At 42.0% G+C, this 21,059-nt stretch overlaps 1 protein-coding gene across 1 annotated transcript in view; it reads left to right on the top strand.

Annotated features, from left to right (window-relative positions):
* The first annotated feature begins 876 nt into the window (after window positions 1-876).
* ABCD2 (ATP binding cassette subfamily D member 2) overlaps window positions 877-21,059 on the top strand; it is a 38,562-nt gene continuing 18,379 nt past the window's right edge. Inside the window, exons 1-5 of the mRNA XM_044423509.1 lie at window positions 877-1,860; window positions 4,605-4,785; window positions 9,185-9,306; window positions 15,144-15,312; window positions 19,409-19,503. Of these exons, the coding sequence (XP_044279444.1) occupies window positions 877-1,860; window positions 4,605-4,785; window positions 9,185-9,306; window positions 15,144-15,312; window positions 19,409-19,503 (1,551 nt within the window). The remainder of the gene's footprint in view (window positions 1,861-4,604; window positions 4,786-9,184; window positions 9,307-15,143; window positions 15,313-19,408; window positions 19,504-21,059) is intronic.

The following is a 21,059-nucleotide window of genomic DNA, read 5'->3' as shown; positions in this document are numbered from 1 at the left end:
CAAGTGAGAAGTGCATGGCCTGGCAGGATCATCTGGGTAATAGTAGGTGACGAGAAGTTTGCTCTGGCCCAACATGGCTCGTTCACATTCGCCAGACTCGCAGCCAGGGCTGTTTAACAAATGTGCACGTGTGAGCCATCCCAGCTTTCCTTACAACATGAGGAAAGGGCAAACTTCGCAGGTCACAGAATCAGGTTAGGGAAGCTTATGGTGGAGGAAGCTTCCCTTTCATTCTCCTTTGCTACTCCCACGTCCCAGGAATAGGAGCATGGGAAGCATCGAGATCAGCACATGCCAGGACGCGCACAATCCGAAGCGGCAACAGCTGCTAGCGACTGGGGCTGTTGTTGCTTCTGACATGCCCACCAACCCGGCAGAGAAAGGGATTTCCGCTGCCTGGATTTGGAGCCCCCGCTTCCCTCCCGTCCCCTCCCCCTCCCCGTCGTGTCTTTGAATGGAAAAGCGCTTTGCAGGAGCCGAAGGAACGCCAGGCGAGGATTTCCCAGGGCTCCGCGGCCAATGAGCGGGCTGCGGAGGCGGGGCCGGCGGCGGCTGGTGGCTGGGGAGCAGGGCGATCGTTGAGCGGCGCGCTGGGCATGGATGGAAGTGAAAGCATCATCCCGGCGAAGCAAGAGTCATTCTGCCTATGTCACCAGCCCGATCGGGGAGGGCGGGAGTGGGGAAGTGGCGGCACGGATGATGGGTCACTCCGGGCCTCGGTGAGCGGCTGCCGCCCCTAGATCCGCCGTGGTCCTCGCCCCCCTCGGTAGGTAGAAGCTCCTCCAGCCCCCCACCCGCAAGGCGGCGGCGACCGCATCCGCGAAGCAGGGCGTGTGCGAGGGGGGGTCTCCCCGGCCGCCGCCGCCGCCGCGGACAATGACCCCCGCACTGGAGGCTGCTGCGGACGCCGGGCGAGCGAGATGGCCCCGGGCGAGCGCCGCGAAGAGGGCGGCGTGCTTGCTGGCTGCGGCATACGGGCTGAAAATTCTCTGCCCGCTCGTCTGCAGGCGGCTCAGGCAGGCAAGCTCCAGGAAGGGCTTGCGGCCGGTCGCCAGCAGCAGCAGGAGCCGGGCTGCAGGGGGGGATCTTCCCCAGGAGGCGACGGCGACGCTCCTGCACTGTCCCCCGGCGTTGCCGTCGGGCCGAGCCTCGCCGGCGGCCAACGCAGAGTTCTTCCGGCAGCTGCTGGAGCTCCGCAAGATCCTCTTCCCCAAGCTGGTGAGCCCCGAGAGCGGCTGGCTGTGCCTGCACTCGGTGGCGCTGGTTTCGCGGACCTTCCTCTCCATCTACGTGGCGGGCTTGGATGGCAAGATCGTGAAGAGCATCGTGGAGAAGCAGCCACGGAGCTTTGCCTGGAAGCTAATCAAGTGGCTCATGATTGCCATCCCGGCCACTTTTGTCAACAGTGCCATCCGCTACCTGGAGTGCAAGCTGGCCCTGGCCTTCCGCACCCGCTTGGTGGATCATGCCTACGAGACCTACTTCGCCCACCAGACATATTACAAGGTGATCAACATGGACAGCAGATTGGCCAACCCCGACCAGTCACTGACAGAAGACATCATGATGTTCTCGCAGTCTGTGGCGCACCTCTACTCCAACTTGACCAAGCCCATCTTGGATGTGGTGCTGACCTCCTATACTCTCATCCAGACGGCACGGTCCAGGGGGGCCAGCCCCATTGGACCCACACTCTTGGCTGGCCTGGTGGTATATGCCACTGCCAAGGTGCTGAAAGCCTGCTCACCCAAGTTTGGCAAGCTGGTGGCAGAGGAGGCCCATCGGAAGGGCTACCTGCGCTATGTCCACTCACGGATTATTGCCAACGTGGAAGAGATCGCTTTCTATCGAGGACACAAGGTAAGAGGGCAGGAAGAAACAGTGGCTGGCTGGGTGATATTTGAGACCAGAACTTCTGAAGCTGCTGCTGCTGCTGTAGTACTCTGTCATCTCTCTAGGGACCATCAGCACTCAGAGTTGAATTCCTAAGACACCCAGGCCTGTTTACAATATATGGCAAAAGGCTGTATATATGATCAGCCAAGCGGGGAAACCCCACACAGTGGGGCGATACCTTTTCTCTGGAAATGTCTAGGCCAGATATTGGCAAGAACAGCATGATATGGCCTTATCTACATATTCCCTTTAAACACTCACAAAACGTTTTGGATATTTTCTTTACCTTCTTTTCCCCCCAGCCATTTGGATAACTGACAATGCAATCCTGTACATGTCTACTTAGAAGCAAATTATTGCATTAAATAGCACTTACTGCCATGTAAGTTGTAGCCTAAACCAACATAAAACTTGTACAACAGTAGCAAGAATATTTCTCTTATTTTAAATGTAAAGGAAGGGAAGGTAAATAGGCCTCCAGTCTGATGGTTTCCAAATGTGTTAGGCAATGCCTCCCATAAGTCCCAGCTGGCATGACGTGCCAGCTGGGACTTAAGGGCATTGTAGTTCACATCTAGAGGATACCAGAATGGGTGAGGATCTGCTCTAGGCTCATCTTACTTCATAAAACTTGTTTATAAACATACTTGCCAGAGATGCTTGTCTCACTGAAGTTAGAGGAATTCACTTCTGAGTAAACGCATGTTAGAATGCGTTGTAAAATTGTCTGTCATATATTTCTGATGGCGTTTTATATTTTCCTAAAAGTATTGGTGAAAATAAATGTCTTCTTTTCTCTCCCACCCTGTCAATGTAGCGTACAGGAAGAAAACTTTGCTCTAAGATGGACAGCAGCACAACCTTTGACACTGCTATGCATAGCTAAGCAGTGATGTAGTCCTGCAGAATCTTTAAATAGCAAACAGCAAAGTAGGTTTCCACTGTATTTATTTCAAAACTTTTTGGCCCCCCTTTCATGATAATATTTCAAATAATCCCTAAGCAGGGCAGGGTGCAAGCAATAAAACACAGGGAAGTACTGCATCATTGACAGAAACCATAATCAAACAGGAACGGTGAAATAACAGTTTACATGATGCAGTAAGAGAACAGTTGGACTTTTAGTCAACAACTATAGTTACATGTGAGTCTTTTAAAACTTCAAGTGTCCAACATTTTAATGCAAATTTTAAAATTAGCTTTTATCTGGGAAATAAACAGAGTTTTCCTTCTCTTGTTTTTCTTCTAATTTCATTCTAAAGGAGAATGAAAGGATGGTAGATCAAAGGAATATGGTCACCTATGTCTGGAGCAAAATCTAGAGAAGGAAGCAATGAAGTTGACAATGCTGATCAAAGTTGGGCAACTGCTCCATAGTGAGGCCTTCATGATATTTCAAGATGTCACAGCTTCAGGCAGATGGCAATACGCATGCTCACACACATGCACATCTCACCTTCCATGATGAGTGAACATGGGACAGTGATTAGCATGCTGGACTGGGACTTAGGAGATCCGGGCTCTAGTCTCCACTGAACCGTGAAGCTCACTGAGTGCTTTGGGGCTAGCCACAAACTTGCAGCTTAAACTATGTCAGAGGGTTGTTGTTGGGAGGATAAAATGGATGAGATGAGAACCCTGCCAGCTGCTCTGGTTTCCTTGCAAGAGAAAGAAAGTGGAGTATACATCCAATTTAATAATAATTCATTTTATTGTTTGACTGAATCCAAAGGTACTTAAAATTCTAGTCTATTTAAGGCCTGAAGCTTTGAATCTAAAAGAAGATAGTGATTCTGATCCATAAATATCTGTACTTGCTATAAATAAATTAATTATCCTCTGTGCCATAAGTGACTGGGTTGACAGTATCTTTATTTGACTCAATGTTCAACTGGTATATATCAGCATAGATTCCCTCAGCCAAAACCATATGAACAGAGTTTCAAGATCTTTAAAGCACTTTTTGTTTATTCTAAAGCATACTTATCTCTAGCAGCCAGTGTGTAAAGACTCCTTAAGATACTTTGGAGGCCATGCTGATGTAGATCCTTAGGCCAACAGGCTAAATCTTCCCTTCCAGGATTCTCCAGGTAGCCACACACACACCCTTTTCCTGGCTCCACCCTCTTTGCCCTGTCTTCCCATCCTTTGGTGGGTGGTTTCCCATTTTTCAGGTTTTTATTCTGCATTCTGAAAGGTCGAAAGGCCTCTGCTAAGGCTTTGTTATTGACAGGAGTTTCAAGGAAGAATCTCCTAGTATTTTGGCTCTGCCCCATTTGCCTTTGGGCCTGCCCACCACTGGAATCCACCCATTTCTCTAAAATTAAGTCAGGCCATTGGGATGAGAGAGGATCAACATCCCTTCTTTAAATACCAACAGGCAAAGCTTCAACTGGTATGCACTGTAGTTTCTATGCATTCAAAAGTCCAAAGTCAGGTGTGTTTGGACATAATTTTCTGGAGGGGGACAATATGCTAATCTTCAGGCTTCATGAACATGCAAAAAAATATGGTGACATAATAAGTGAATCACAAGTACTTCTGCTTTGGGTCACATAGGAAACTACCCCTGATTTAAGGAAACATCCAGTTCTTGTCAGCAGGTAAGGCACAGGAGTGAGTAGCATCCCCTTATAGGTTGTCTGTTTACAGTGCATTTGTGCCTGTCTGTACCATACTCTGTCAGAATTTGCATTTTTGAACTATAGGTAGAGATGAATCAACTCCAGAAAAGTTACAAAGCACTGGCAGAACAAATGAACCTCATTTTGTCCAAACGCTTGTGGTATATCATGCTTGAGCAGTTCCTGATGAAGTACGTCTGGAGTAGCAGCGGTTTGATTATGGTGGCTGTACCTATCATCACTGCGACAGGATTTGCAGATGGCGGTAATACCATTTTATTCTGTTTGAAATGTCTTGCATGACCATACCATGGGATTAACTGAAGATGGGGGTTTGCCTATTCATGCCCAGCACTCATGCGGCATGCTCAGAAAGCACTATGAACTTTGCAAGCAAAAACTTGGAGATTAAGAAGCAGCACACCATTCCTCAGGACAATAAATTAGATCATAAACCTTTAAATTCAGAAATGAGGACTGCCTTTTTGCTTCCCTAGGTTACTAGTGCTGGGTTAGACTGCTAGACCACATTCCTGTTTTCATCTTGGTCCTCTCTACCAGGAGTGGGCAGAAAATGGACCTCCAGGGGGTTTGGACTACTGGATATGTTGGCAGGTGCTTTTGGGAATTGAAGTTCCAAATGTATTGAGATATCCCTTCTCATCACCCTTGCTCTATAACAGCTTTCTCCACTCCTGTTCTCCAGTTGGGACTAGAACTCTCAGAATCCCCCACCATCCCAGAAATTCTTTATAGCATTGCTGAATACAACTGTTAAGCCCATGCAAATGGAGATGTAGGATACAAACTTTCAAAGGAAATACGATTTTTCATCTAGTTAATGGCCTAACAAAGTTATTCTTTTTTAAGCTCCATGTTTTAACTATGCTGAATTTAGTATTGGTGCAAATAGTTTCCTGGCATTTACTATATAAAATAATCGTAAAAAGTATAATTTTAATTATTTTAGTCTGGTTCTTAAACCCTTTCAATATTAAACGTTAGGTACATTGAATTGTTCTTGTGTTTCTAGTGTACTAATAGTGCTGTCCTATACATGCCTACATAGAATGGAGGCCCACTGAGTTCAATGGGACTTACTCCCAGACAAGTGTGTATAGGATTCCATCGGAAAGAGATTGGTCCATTTTAATGGACAAAAGGGAACTACTTAGCTTCAGATCTTCAGAAAATGAGGAAATAACAAATGAGGTAAAAGGAATAACAAAACATAACTTTTAACTTGATATTTACTTTTCCAATACGTAATGGACTGATGTGCATTAGGAAAATAATGGCCTTTTGTCCTGATAGAACTTGTATAGTTTCTTGGGCTCATATTTGCACTTTCACTGTCCAGTAATTCAGGGTTGAGTGAGGCTTTGAACTTAGGCTCAAATTCACCATAGAATCACATTACATCCCTAAATTGTGTTTAGGTTGGCAAGAATTGTCTTGGCTTATAGTAAAAATTACTAGGTGGTTTAAAAGAAATGTTGATGCACACAAAATTGTTCATGACACATTCTGAAAAAGCAGGTGGGTTTGGCTACTATAAGAGTGGCCTTTTAATATATACATATAGTTTACCTACAACCAATACAGTATGAAAACATAACTGACACTAAGCACAAAATAACATATCAACAGTGACCTGGATAAAACAATACTGATATATTCAACTGCAAGACTAAAATTTCTTTGGAGAATCTACCAATCTCAATTTAACTAAAGAGTATTAATTAGATCTTTCAGGATGGTCACATGTGATTGAGGAAGCTTCAACTGTGGTTGGCTAAAGAAATCCAAGCATGCTAGCACATGTGAAAGAGAATCGATTGAATTAATAGGCTGGGCCCTTAACTCTTGGTTAATTTTTTTAGTAAGGCAATATCCCAAAGTCCCCCAGCTTTCAGTTGATTTCACATGAAGACTTCCAAATTGATCCAATTTCCATTTCTTATTGCTGTCTGGAAGAAAGTTGTTGTGTGCTGTCAAGTTGTCTCCAATCTTATTGCAATCTCATGAACGAAAGCCCTCTAAATTCAAAGCTTTATGTAAATCCCTGTTCGGTAGATACTCATTGCCACCCATAGAGAGAGGCATTCCAGTTCTGCTGTTTTACATAGGTCCTGACCTGTAACCTTTCTTGCCAATTGAAATACCTCTACCCATTTCTAAATCCCTCTTTGAGCACAGTCAACCAATTCCAGTTGTCCCAAATTCCAAAGTAAAAGGTGTAATTTCAGCTGAATGAAACTAGTTGACTTTAATTTTCCAGAATTGTTCTTTTAATTGGGCCCTACTTTTTGGTTCTAGGCCATTAAGTGGGACTTTCACTATGTACAAGCCTTTACTGCCCAGCCCCGAAACAGTATAAATTTATCTGCATCAAAAAAAATAAGGGGTGGCCCAGGCAAGAGGTCTTAACTGTTTTCAGGAACAGTTTCAGGGCATCATAGAAGACCTTTCTGATACATGCAAGTACACGTGAAACCATGTTTACTGTCAGGCCAGTTAACATACCACAGAGACACAGTTGGCAGAATTTTATGTAACCATAGCAACTGGAACAAAGGTCACCATGGTCAGTGTTGCACTGCCCAGGCTTCAGTGTGGAACATAGGTCCAGGGTCTCACAGCCCAGGAGGGTCCACAAACCTGGTCAGTGGCAACTTGGCCCACTCATAGTTAACAGTGCCTCTGACCCAGGTCAGGATAGATGGCTGCCATCTATATTTGTGGTTCATGGGAGTGTTTGAGGGATGCCGAGCGCAGTGTCTGTATGAGCAGGCACTAAGTTGAGATGGTTACTTAGTTAAGAGAGCGCAGTGCTCTCTTCTGTTTCCAAGGACAGAACTGTTGTGTGTAATGATTGGTAATGTTAACATCCTGTAAGAGTGGTGCATGATGAGATGTGATTGTGAGGCTATTCTGAGGTTCTCTTACCCTCACTTGTGGGTAATGAACTTAATTTTTTCTAGCCTTGTATCTCAGTGAGAAAAAGAAAATGGATGAATCACAACTAATTCATAACCATTTAATCCATATTTTTAAAATGCATTTTAATTGGAAAAAACACATCTTTTAAAGCATGTAAATGTCATCTGCAACATTAAGGTATCATTCTATAATTTTGGAAATGAGCTCTTAAAAATGGAGCCTGCAGCAAAATGTTGCAGCATGCTGTGCCCCCCTTTTATGGTTCAAGGGAGCCAGGATACTCTGTTTTCATCCACTCCTTTTCCATGTTACCTCCTGTAACAAACAGCATTCTTTGCCAAGTTGCATACCCAGACCTTACTTATTTGGTCAGTGGGGAGTCTTGCAGGGGGTGGGGGGTCTATTTAAGATAGTACTTCTGCAAAACTTGGGGGTCCCCTGAACATACCAATACCTCTCTTATTTCTAGTGGCATAAATATATGTTGCCAGTTAGCATAAATATGAAAATTATTGATTACCTTTGTTTTCAGAATGATAACACTACGTTTTACTATTATTTGAAAGTATCTGACAAGTCAATATATCAGATCCTTTCTGACTAGTCAACTAGATGTGTTCTCCTTCTGCTAATAGCTTTAAATTGGTGACTGTTTTTCTTTTTTTTAATGAAATTTTATTGACAATCTTTCACTGAAAGAGAATTGCTTAAAAGTATGAATACCACAAGCTGGCTTCCCAAAGAATTATGCTGTAACAATTTCTGAGAAATATTTACAGTGAAATAATAGGTATCAAGACGTAAAAGATTTAAGAAACAGTTTTATAGTTGGAAAATGTAAATGAGACTAGTTATTCGGAGCATTTCACATAACTCAGAGTGTAATGAGTTTAATATTCCTGATATGAGAAAGGTAGCTCTTATATAAATGTACCAATTGATTATGGCAAAACAAAGATTTTACATTACAGGGCTCGGCAACTTGTGGCACTCTGGTAGTTTGGGCCTACATCTCCCATCGGCCTTAGCCTGTATAGTAATCAGTAAGGGCTGATGGGAATTGTAGACTAAAACATCTGGAAGACTGTAAGTTGCTGACCTCTGACTGTACAGTATAAGCTAATGCATGTCTACTCAGAAATAAACTGAATTCAGTGGGCTTACTTCCAAATATATCCAAGATTACAACCTTAAAAATAATTTGCATAGGAAAAACATAATTTCTAAGACATATTTATGTATCTGATTTCTATCCCACCAAAATATGTCATTCAAGGCTTCCAAATGTTAATTTAAACAATAAAAATAAGTTAATTAAAATGTAATTTTAAAAAGTAAAAGAAAGAACACTCCTAATCCTTCCAACATTAAAGATTTTGGTTAGACCCTGTTGACCCTGTTATGGTAATATGACTGTTATGGGTAATATGACTGTTTGTTATATCTATAGAGCCATGATGTTCTTAGGGAAGGCTAGCAGAAGAAGGGAGTTTGGGATCTACTGGTAGATCTCTGGTTGATATACAGTGAATTGGCAAGGATTCTGGGTTTCCAATTGTTTAACAACTGCAAAAACAAAATGAAGAAAGTAATGGATTTGGCAGCTGTGTGTGAATGCTGCTTATTTCATGATATAGATTTTGTCCATTTTGACCTTATTTTCTTATGGAGAGGTTTTTCTTTCACGTTTGCTTCAATTAAGGCTCCTTCCTTGCTTTTAGAATTAGAAGATGATCAGAAACAAGCGATGGTCAGTGAGAGAACGGAAACCTTCACTACTTCACGAAATCTCTTGGCATCTGGAGCGGACGCCATTGAAAGGATTATGTCTTCTTACAAAGAGGTACCCAATGAATTTACTCTTGACAACAGAAGTGATAATACAATGAAAAACAGTCTACAACATCTGAAATGTAATTGGATGCCCAGGCACACCATCTCAGTTGTTGATGGTGAGTTGAGTATTGGGAATTAGAAGAAAGGACAAATTTCACAGCAAGTTTCAAACGCTCTTGGACACACGCAACATCAAAACCCAGAAACCAGTGTATTTTAAGAGCATTTCTGGTGACTACTTTTTAATATCTTTCCCAGTGACCAGAGGTATCAATCTTCCTGCAAAAGAAACATATGGGCTTAGCTCCTAAGTTAGTACTTCATTCACATAAAGAGAAATACCAACTAACCCTTAACCTATAGACCCTGGACCATATTCCATCATATTTTTAACAATCCCCCTATCCCCAGGAGTGGATATTTGGGAGTACTGCAGAGGGAGAGGGAAAGGGGAAAGTCCCAAATAGTGAATGCAGACTTTTTTATTATGAGGGAAAGACAGAACACAAGTCACAGAAAGCATCTGCACATTTCTACAAACATCCCATGGGCAGTTTACAGAAAGTTCGTCCCACTGTAGGTTGTTCGCCCCCCTCCCCTCTCTCAGGGTCACTCGCCACTTCTTTTCTCCTTCTCTGCCATGATTGCAAGCCAGTTTTTCTAAGATGGTGAGAACCCAACTTTTGATAGCCACTGAAAGCCTCTTCACAGTACCCAAGTGCCACCTTAGAGAAACTGTTAAGGCCATCTTCCAAAAAATTTTTGTCTGCCCAATGTGCACAGATAGGTTCATTTAAAAAATAGCTGTACATATGCAGAAATTGCAAACCTTGGTTGGAACAGTGTCCTGGAAGTGACATAGCTGCTGATCAGAAACCCGCTATTTTTCTGTCAAAGCCCCCCTTTTAAGGGTACCCAGAGTTTTGACAGTTAACTGTCAAACTTTTCCCCAGAAAAAGTGAATGGGATGCGCTTTTCTATTTTTCCAAGCAAGTGGAGTCTTTGTGAAAAGTGTACAATCGACATAATTCTGATCACTATCAGAAGAAAAAAAGATGAAGAGCTTTGTGAGAAGGGGATAGAAATGCACCCATCCCTTTTTACAAGCAAAGATCGCTTGTAAAAAAAAAAAAAAAAAGATTTACTTTTCCTTGACAGCTTGCCTTTTGACAGGTGTGAAGAGAAAACAAATGGGAAGACACCTACTTAGGCCCTCTTTGCAGTAATATCCAAAGCTGATAACTGCAGCACCTTGGCAGCACCACCCTGGTCATTACCCTGGACAGGGTTTCAAATTTCTGTACTTGTGCAACTGCTTACCTCCATAGTTCTGTAAATGTGGCTTAAAAAACCTTTAAGAAAGTAAATGCCCACTTGGCCATTTTGAAAGAGCTGTCAAATTGGGGGTCATGAAAGCCAGCTGTCAAAACAGCCTTTGTGGAATTCCCCTGCTCTACCCAAAATGCTAAAGTGGTAAAAAAGCTGTGCATGCAGAAAACAGCTCCCAGTGGCAATGAGGGACATTCAGGCACTGTCAGTTGCCCACAAGGGCTCCTTGGGCACTTGAATCAACTGACACCTTTGGGTTTCCCAGCAACCTGGCAAGAATGGCAAATGGAGCTTGCAACACTTGCCCACTGAGTTGCTGGTCAATTCCATTAGGACCATTAGGTAGTTCCATTGAGAAGAGGTGAGACATTCGAGCCTGTATAACTTGATGCAGGTAAGTTTTTACAGTGAGGTTCATTTCAGGCATTCAGATGTGAGAGGACAGCAAGCATATGCTGAGTAGTTTTATATTTCTTTGAGGTTTCATTGCCAGACTATGAAATATATGTTGTCATAATCATCATCATCATCATCAGTAATTCATGATGAAAATAATACTATGCTAGTAATATTATCTGTAAATATTTCCCTTTGCTGTAGCAGATAAAAGTTGATAGCCTGGAAAGTTCAAACTACCAACCCCATATGCTTGCTCAAAATATTACTGTTTAACCAGTCTGCTTGGGGCAAAGGGCCAGTTGAACCCTCAGCTTACAGAAATGTTTGAAAGGAATACCAAGATTCATTCTACCTGTGCTTTAAAAATATTTGTATACATACTGGGACATGTTCCTTGAAAACATTTCAGCATGGATAAGATGGAATGGTCACTGATTTTGAGGTTCATTTGGGTGCACCACAGATGTGGTTCTTGATCCAGCAGTTCAAACAGATGTGGAATTCTTGAGCTGGACTGGTGTTCAGATTCTTTGCCATCATCTAACCACATGCATAACACTGTAACATTACATAGATTTCGGAGGGGAACCAGAAAGCTGCCAATAATTTTCTTCCCAATGTTGAGGTGCTGGGGCTCTGGTTTGACCATCAAAATTCCATGCATCATTTTGCACTGGCCCCTTCAGGGTTTGTTCCAAGTACTGTCCCCACCTCCACCAAATAGGGCAAACCCTGAAACAGAAAGAAAGAGACCGGCCCTAATAAATTTTACTTATTCACCATTTAGGGCTTGTGCAGTTGTTGTTTTTTAATTGAACAACTTAAGGTTTCAGAACTGCCCCCCTCACTTGAAATCAGTGGGAAACTGTGAGAAGCCTATGCACATATCAGAGCATGTGCAGAGTTCTGAATCAGAGTGCTCAGGGTGCTATCACAGTCCTAGTATTTTTGTATAAATATTAATTGTAATGTTCTCCGGGGTACATAAGTAACATTTAAGCAGCAGGAGTGGGACAGTACTGGTTTCCTCAGGGGAATCCTTGGACTTGGCTGATGCAATATTGTGTACAGAAACAGTTACTGAAAAAACACGCAAAGCAGCTCAGGTCATAGATCTGGGCTAGATATGAATTAATTTATATTTATTTTGCATTGCTGGGTACATAGTATTAAAGTTCTTCATTACTAGACTGTTGACCATTGGTAGGAAAAACTGCATTTGTACAATTTGTGATAATTGAACAAATGCCATTATTAGTCTAATAAGAAATATTTTATTTCTCTTGCCAAATTTAACTTTTCCTTGGATGGAAACAAATAATTGAAGGAATGATAAACTGCTGAACTAAGGCTGTAGCAATTTTTTTTTGCCAAGAAATAAGAGTAACTAATTGCTGATGTCTTGGCTTTCATACTGTAATACCCTCATATAAATCTGCGATGTGACCACACTTGGAATATAGTGTATAGTTCTGCTCACCTCATTAAAAAAAGAAACTTTTAGATGTCCATACAGTTTCTAGAACTATATTACCCTTTTCTGTCTAAACTAGCACAACATTGTGCCCTTGGTTAGTTAACTAATGTCTTGTGACTTCCATTTGTTTCAATGGGTCCATTCTAACTAGGACTAATGTTGGATACAATCCTACATTCCTACATTATTAACTTGTTTCTTAGAACAAATAATATTTTATTTGTTCTAAGGAGTGCTCCTCGACCCAGAGCTGTCCTTGGAGCTTAGGAGTGCTTCTCGACCCGGAGCTGTCCTTGGAAGCCCAAGTGACAGAGGTGGCGAGGAGCGCTTTCCTTCAGCTTCGGCTAATCCATCAGCTGCATCCCTACCTGGAGGAAGATTGCCTAGCAACAGTGACACATGCATTGGTTACTTCCCGGCTGGATTTCTGCACTGCGCTTTATGTGGGGCTGCCCTTGAAGACAGTCTGGATACTTCAGATGGTGCAAAACAGAGCTGCCAGAATGCTGACGGGGACTGGGCGTTATTCTCATATAACCCCAGTCCTCTATCAGCTCCACTGGCTTCCTATCGAAGTCCGGGCTCAATTCAAGGTGCTGGTTATTACCTATAAAGCCCTAAACAGCTTGGGACCTGGATACCTAAAGGAATGCCTTCTTCCCTATTTGCCCTCCCGCCCCCCGAGATCGGCAGCAGATGCCCTCCTCCGGAAACCCGCTGTGAAAGATATTAGGAGACAGAGAACCTAGAGGAGGGCCTTCTCTGCGGTGGCGCCCCGTCTATGGAATGCGCTCCCCAGAAAGGTTTGCCTGGTGCCGTCATTATATGTTTTTCAGTACCAGGTTAAGACCGTTTTATTTGATCAACATTTTAATAAGTTTTAATATTGTATTTTTACCATTATATTTTAATCGCAGCCAGAGTGGGTCGATAATTTATTTATTTTGGGGGATATTTGTATTTTATCTTTGTAAGTCATCCTGAGGCTTTTGCAAAGGACGGCATATAAATATCCTAAATAAATAAATACATAAATAATATGTTTCAGTCCTATTTTCTCAACCGGTCCAGATGTTTTGGTTGTCTTCCTTTCTGCCAGCAGATGGATATGGCACATTGAAGTTTGCAGGTGATGACATCACTCGTGATGGCCATCCTCCCCTCTACCCCAGCTTTTTTTTTAAATATACAAACCCAGGTATGAGTTCCCATGTTGTTTGGAGTCAGGATGAACAAGATAGGAATTTAGCACTGATTTTGGGCACAAGAATATTTCTAGCTGCATCTTTAAGGGAGGTACCTTTGAAGAACCAGATGAGGTACCAATGGCCTTGTTTAAATGAGTCAGCCTTATGGGAGGGACAGGAGTGCAGAAATATCTGCATTCAACATTTTCCTGCCCCAAAAAGTCAAGCTGGTTGCATAGTACCATCTTTCAATGAGGCCATTGCCCCATTGAATTATTTTGTTATGAAATTGTGTGTGTGTGAGAGAGAGAGAAAAGCCTGTGAGCTCATTTATTTTTGGCTGTATATATGTCTGCATGTGTGTCTGTTTGCGTGTGTGTGTAGGTATGCACACACACATTGAGATGAATGGAACTGGCCTTATAAAAGACATAAATGGTTTACGGCAATCTAGGAAAGAGACCATGAAAGACTCGATCCAGTTTCCAGCCAAATACCCTCTTCCAAGTAACAGCTGACATAATGGTTTTACTAAGCAAAGAAAGAAATATATCCTGAAACTGTTCTTCCTGAAAATAGAATCAAACTCTACTCATTTTAAGTGAGTTGAAGCTCCTACTTGTTGTTGGTTTTTAAGTGGTTAATAAAGCTTATAAATAAAGTGACAGACTTACAACAGGAATGCACTCAGCCCTGAGTTGCATTCAGTATCAGTCACCGGATACTGGTCGATCCCATGTGAGTGACTGCATGTCTCTGTGAGCTTGGCATGGAAAATGAAAGAGAGAAGGAGAGTTCTTATTCTACTTCGAGGTCATCTGTGGCAGCCTTATCCCTTTGGGAGCTTAGCACTGTTTTCTGCTAAAGCATTGCATACATGTCTGTGTATTTCAACTACATAGCTGTGGTCCACAAATCACCTTTGGCCAGCTTAATTCAATTGGATTTGATGGCATTAAGCCAGATTAAGTGCAATGCCAGCCAAACAAGCTGGGTTACAAGCCTCCATGTTCTACGTTTGCATGCTGCCTTCTTGACCAGTGCCCCAAAGAATAACCACTGTCATTGAAGATTCTGCTGTCTTGCAGTCCAGTTATCAGTGGGTGACATCACCGTGCCCTGCAACAAGGGTGGGCAGAAGATAGATTTTCATGTGTTTTAAGCTTCTCATCAGCCCCAGTTCACATGGCTGATGGCCAGAAAATCTGGGAAGTCTAGTCTAAAGTAGCTGGAGGGCTGCCATAGAGCAATCAAAAAGCTGACCTTGATGGTCCTGCCACTCACTGTCTATAAGAAGAAAGATCTGATGTGTATCAAGACCAAAAAACATTCTGCAGCATACTAGATACTTACTAAGCTTTTGGAAGAATAAAAGGAGGAATGGTTGTAATAATGCATTTACACATGTGTGGGGATGGTTTTTCATCTCTGCCATCAATGGCTTTCTTTCAGGTCACAGAGCTAGCAGGTTACACAGCTCGAGTGTACAACATGTTTGCAGTCTTCGATGAAGTGAAGAGGGGGATTTACAAGAGGACTGCTGTTTCCCAGGAATGTGAAAGCAGCCACAAGAAGAGGGACAAAACAGAACGGCATATTGATGGCCCCTTAGAAATCAAGGGTAATGAATATCTTTTGTGAAAAATCCCTTCTCAAGATGTCACATGGGTATGCAATTTAAAATTGAAACAGTGGGGCAGCTATGTAAACAAAGGCATTCTTTGCACACTTCATCCACTCCCATTGTCTGTGATAAGTTTCTGCTGCCTTCCACCCTCAGCCGAGCATATTCTTTGCCCACCTCTTTTGTGTGGTGAACAGTCTTCTGTCAGATGCTGAGGGTCAATAAATGTACATGTAATACATGTTCAGATGTATTAAATGGGGCACAGCTGCAGAAAGGAGGTGGCTTAACTGAATATTCTACCCATCAAACTCTCTTTTCCCATGAAATGCTAATGTGGTAGGAATAAGAGTTCTAGTTCAATCTTTCCCTGACCTGCTTTGTTTCCCGTTTCAAGGGAGGTTTAAAAAGAAAAATACGACAGAGCATGCAGACTTTCTGTTCTCCTTTGTAGTTTCAAATTGGTACAGGGATTTCATGTATATGTTTGATGGAGTTCTTTTATTAATGCTGACCTTTCAGTCTTAATCTTAAACTCTCTTTGTTTTCCCTTTCTCTTCCTCTAACTAGGCTCCCATAATATATAGAGCTATTTGTCTCCCAGCATCCCATTCTTTAGATGTCTTTGCAGGTGTCTAAAGATGCATCTGTGAAGTAGTATAATACCTTTCCTGAAAAGGATTTTCTATCTCCAGTGTCATTTCCTAGTTAATCCTGAAAATGTGTGTCCCCATTATTTGTCTTCTCTCTAACAATTCTTAGCATATACCCATCACCTTCTTTTTACTTCCAGTGCACCAACCTTACCCCACTGGCAGTGGAATAGTGCAGCCAAAGTGCACAGGGGTAGAACTGGGCAATTCTTGATTAACAGGGATGCTGACATCAGCTGCCACCCTCCTCCAATTTCCCTGTAAAATTTTTGGTTTTAAGGTAGTGCCTTAAATATCTCCCCTCTCCCACAGCTACTTAGTGTTTTGTGGATTCAAGTATGCTGCATGCAGTTTCCATGAATGTTTTTAGGATATATAGCATGTGCTTGTTTGTAGGCATGTGGGTGTGAAAACAAGCTGGATCAAGCTCCCATCCTGGGGAGGGGGAGCCCTTGCCTTAACACTCTCAGGGTCTCCACCCAGATTGGGGCTATCGTGCCTCTCATAAATTCTAAATACAACCAACCCCCCCCCCCCCAATTATATGAAGGGTGTCATGTACTAGGACTATATTTTTGAGGCCTTTTAGCCCAGATAGGACTCCCTATTCCAATGTACAAAATTTTTAAATTATTTTAAAAACTGTTCTCAAACTTCTGTATTTCTTAGCATTTAAGGCTTCTTTCTCTTCTTTGGAAATAGAGGCAATTGCCTGCTAAATGTTTAAATTCACAAACCATTTATTTTGGTATTGTCTTGAAGAAGCTACATCAATTCTAGATGAACTTATTCCAGAATCAAATTAGGTAATAATGTTTGGCATTAAGGGGGAATGTAGAGCATTAAGGGGGAATCTGTATTTCAGATATTTCTAGTTTTATCATAAGTTGTTATTTTATTATATAGGGATGTTTCTCCTTTAACACTTAGGAAGAAAGATGATTCATGTCAGTAAATATAACCCACCACTGTATTTATTATGCTTTAATTTTAGTGGCATAAAAAGAGTGAGGGGAAGTCACTCTGCAAACTTTTATCAAAGTTTAAGTCTTACATGGCAATAATGCTATAGTTGTTCCTTAGTGAACAACTAGTGAAAAGAACTGGATTATTTAAAAGCAGGTAAGAACTCCTTGTAATCCTTGGAAAAATGCTGCTCGGCTATATAATGAAGAAATTGTTTGATTTCAATTGGGAATGATTATTCTAATAGGGTTTTTTAAATTTTCATTTGAACCAATTGTAAGTCTTATTATAAGTATTTAATTCGGTCAGTGGCACCTGATTGCTGTGAAGAAGGGTATCTGCACATGGGTTAGACAAGTGCAACATCAGTTTTAAACTTGCTCTGCATCTTTGATTTTTTCAAAAGACTATGGGCCAAATCCAGTGTCATGCATGTGCAATTAATGCACATGAATTTACCCTTCTCCTTCTCCCTTCTGCAGCTCCTGTGTGTCCCCACAATTTGCTATGGAGCATCTTACTACCATCCTGAGCAAATAGTTATGTGTGGGGGCTGCAATGGGGGAGGAAGATTCATTCTGGCTGTGGTTTTCATTCCATGGGCTGATTGCCACCATTGTATCTAACCATATGTTCAGCTTCTACTAATGTATAGCAAAACATTTGAATGCAAGCTGAACATGTTTTATATATTGAAATATTTTGCTAAAACTGGGTACCAGTGGTAGGGGCTGGTTTTGACATAATGTTTAACTTTAGATTCACAGAAAGCAGCAGCTATGACAGCTGTTTTTCAGTATTTAGCAAGGCAGTGTCCCTCATATCCAGTGAATGGGCTATAGGAGAACCTTTGTATGTCCCAGTGTTTTCCTGCTGTGTTCATACCCCATCTGCTGGGGCTAAAAAGAAGTAACCACACAACATGCTTTAATGCTGCTTAAGCACCCCCTAATTCCATCCACTAGATCTAATACCAAGTGAAGGTGAAGCCAAGGAGTGTAGGTTTGCTGGGGGAAGGAGACTGAGTAGATTTACATGATCGTCTGCTGTGCAGTGGCCACTTAAGAGCTTACTGTGAGGTGGTGAGTAACCATATGGAAGATAACTGCTCCAGTCACATGGTCACTACTGTTCTCCAGGAATTGCTCAGGAATGGGGGAAGGCAGAGGAAAGAGGGAATCTAATGCTTGGATGGCTGCTGGCTAGAGACAGTAGATTAGCCCCCAAGTGCTTAGGGTAGCTGCACATTAGGTCTTTGAATAAATGCCATCTGGCAAATGCTCATATACTTTCATTGGGTGTTAACTGTGGTGCTGTAAGGGCACCTTTACAGTTGCTGCAGCCCTGCATAATTGCATAGAGGGTAAATGAAGACCTTCCTCCCAGTTCTTCATTCTGAAAGCAATCGGACCTGGACATGGGAAGCATCAGTTCAATCATGTGTTGACCAGGAAACTGCAAACTGTAGCTGCTAGTCATATCTGCAAATATCTGTAAATTGAGTTTGAGCTTCATGTTTGAAGGAGCTTGAAATGCACATTTTCTTAAGCAAATGAAACGGCTTCTTCAAGTGTGCAGCTCAGACTCTACTCATAGTTATACCTAGAATCTGAACTTCACTTCTTTATGCTTTCTTGGTCAACAAGTGGTTGCTTTGATCTCTTTCATGTCTCTCCCTTCCAGTCAGGCTAGAACAACTTTGGTGCCAACCTGCAGAAGGAGATATGTTTAATGGCTATGTTTGGTAAAGTTTAAATCGAAACATTCCATTGTATATCCTCTCGAGTGTCTGTGTACTTGGAGCCATAGAACATATTTAATAACAAGGTTAGCACTCTGCTAATACAGTACTTGGAAAGATGTAGGAATGTGTGTTTGAACATCCAGTGAATGGTGGTGTAGCAGAAGAGTGTAGGTTTTCAGATGTATTATGTGCATCATTTTCCATACAGTTATAGTTGTATCTAACCAGTTTCATTGGGCACAGAAACACCAAATGCTGTATGTAGTTGCGACAAATTCCTTACTGTGGAGGATGGAAGGGAAATAGTTGGATATTCTCCAGGTTTCTTGCTTTGGAAACTGGACTGAGAGGTTAACATGATAAGCTGGAATATCCTCCACATATTTTTAATTTGGACTTTCCTGAGCAAAGTTTTAAAAGTTTAGAGTAATAAGACAATACATTTGCAGCCATTATGCTTGATGCATAACTGACATTGGTAAGAGCCTTTAACATAGTCATGGACTAAGAAACAAGGACTGATCTTTTCATGCTGGCTTAGCATCCTCTCAAGTGTAATATTTTAAAGGAAAGCAATTCACTTGTAAGACATCCAACAATGAATCTATAGCATGAATTGGCTCTGCTAAGACCAACAACTTTCTGCCTACCTCTGTGTGCGTGTTTGTGTGTATGCTCTACTAACATGTGTTGTTGTGGTTTGTGTTTCTTTTGTGTTTTTTACTTGTAGGAAGAGTGATAGATGTTGATCATGGAATAATCTGTGAAAATGTTCCTATTATTACCCCAAACGGAGATGTGGTGGTTTCCAGGCTAAACTTCAAAGTAAGATGATATGCAAGAATCTTCTGATTGTTACCATCACAGTTAGCACAAAAACAGCACAGAATTCATGTATCTTATGTTAAATTCTTGGACGAGCATTTGAAGAAGAGGGGAGATCAAGCAAGGTAGGCATGGCAGCTGAGTAGTAGAGGCAGGTGTGTACAACTTATCCTACTTCAGGTAACACAAAGACCAGTGCATGCCTCGTGCACTCTGGTCCACAAGTTCAGCCAATGTATGGAGGTGAGCAGGCTTTGCCTCTGACCTCTGCATTGGGCAGAAATGAGAAAGTTATAATTCTATGCATGTAGGATCTTTATTTGGGCTAAGGAATGCATATAGGTCCTACATAAGTACAGACCTTTCAGGTACGGAGAAATCTGGGACAAGGCTAGGGACAAGTCACATGAAGGCTGGGGCAGGGCCAGCTGATGCTGTCCTGTTCCTGTTCCTCTGAGCATGTTGGATCGAAGGTGTGGATTAGAGTATGAGAAGATGGCTAGACTGTGAGAGTGTTCTAGCTGCATTCTGACGCTATTTTCAGATTGAAAATTAAAACCAGAATGTTAATACTTTATAGGTGCACTTGTGCATTATGTTGCCCTCTACTCCAGTAGAGGTACTGTTAGAAGCTAATTTTGCTGCCTCAGTGAACAAGCAATGCAGTTTTTTGAATTACAAACATAATGAAGAGAGCAGGATTCACATGGTCAAGTTTTTGCTTTCTGGAAGCTACCAGAAAATGGCAAAACACACCCTTTTTTGTAATAGTAACAAGATCAGGTGTTTGTGAGGGTAAGAGAGAGCAGCATTTTATAAAGCTTGTTGGGGTGCAGTCCTATACATGTTTAGACAGAAGACCTACAGCTCCCAGCATGTCCCAGAAAGCATGGGTTTAGCCTTGAATTTTGTTTTAGGCAAACTTCAGTAGCAATGAGGCTATTTTGTTAATGATGTTAGCAGCTAGGACAAGATGCATGAATTCCTGAGGCCATCTAAAGGTGCACTCCTATATCTACTTGCCTTCTCAGTTCCTTATCTGTTGCCTGCTTCATTTCCAATCCCTTTGACATCTGCAATTGACAAGGAAATTGTATTGATGTAGGCAAAACTATATATAAGGGTTGGCTGTATAAGTGCACTTGCAAAAGATCAATAAAAATAATAATTTAAACATATATTTTTTATTTAAAAAGCCAGGGAGAAAGGGGTGATCTTTCTAAAATGCTATCTCAGCATTAACAGTAGGACAGTCTTTTACAAGATTATGAAAATCTTGGGCATGGGGGTTTTTGCTACTCTGAGCAACTCTGCAACCAGTCTTGGCAGTCCACAGTGAAATTGCTATCCAAATTTCACTATTGCTATCCAATGACATGCCAATCCATCAGGATTCAGCCAGCTCCTAGAGCAAGGCTTTGGTTGTCAGAATGGCTTGTTTGCAAAACAAAATAAGCCACCTAGAGGAAAGCAATCACATGAGGTTCACATGACACAACAACCCACAGTGGCTAAGTTGCCTATGGTGTGTTGCGGTGACATGCAAACCAGGTCAA

This window comes from Varanus komodoensis, unplaced genomic scaffold (genome assembly GCF_004798865.1).
Source record: "Varanus komodoensis strain SLA01 unplaced genomic scaffold, ASM479886v1 scaffold13_3, whole genome shotgun sequence".
Taxonomy (NCBI): Eukaryota; Metazoa; Chordata; class Lepidosauria; order Squamata; family Varanidae; genus Varanus; species Varanus komodoensis.
The sequence above is the reverse complement of the archived record's forward strand: the minus strand, read 5'-3'. Positions and strand labels throughout refer to the sequence as shown.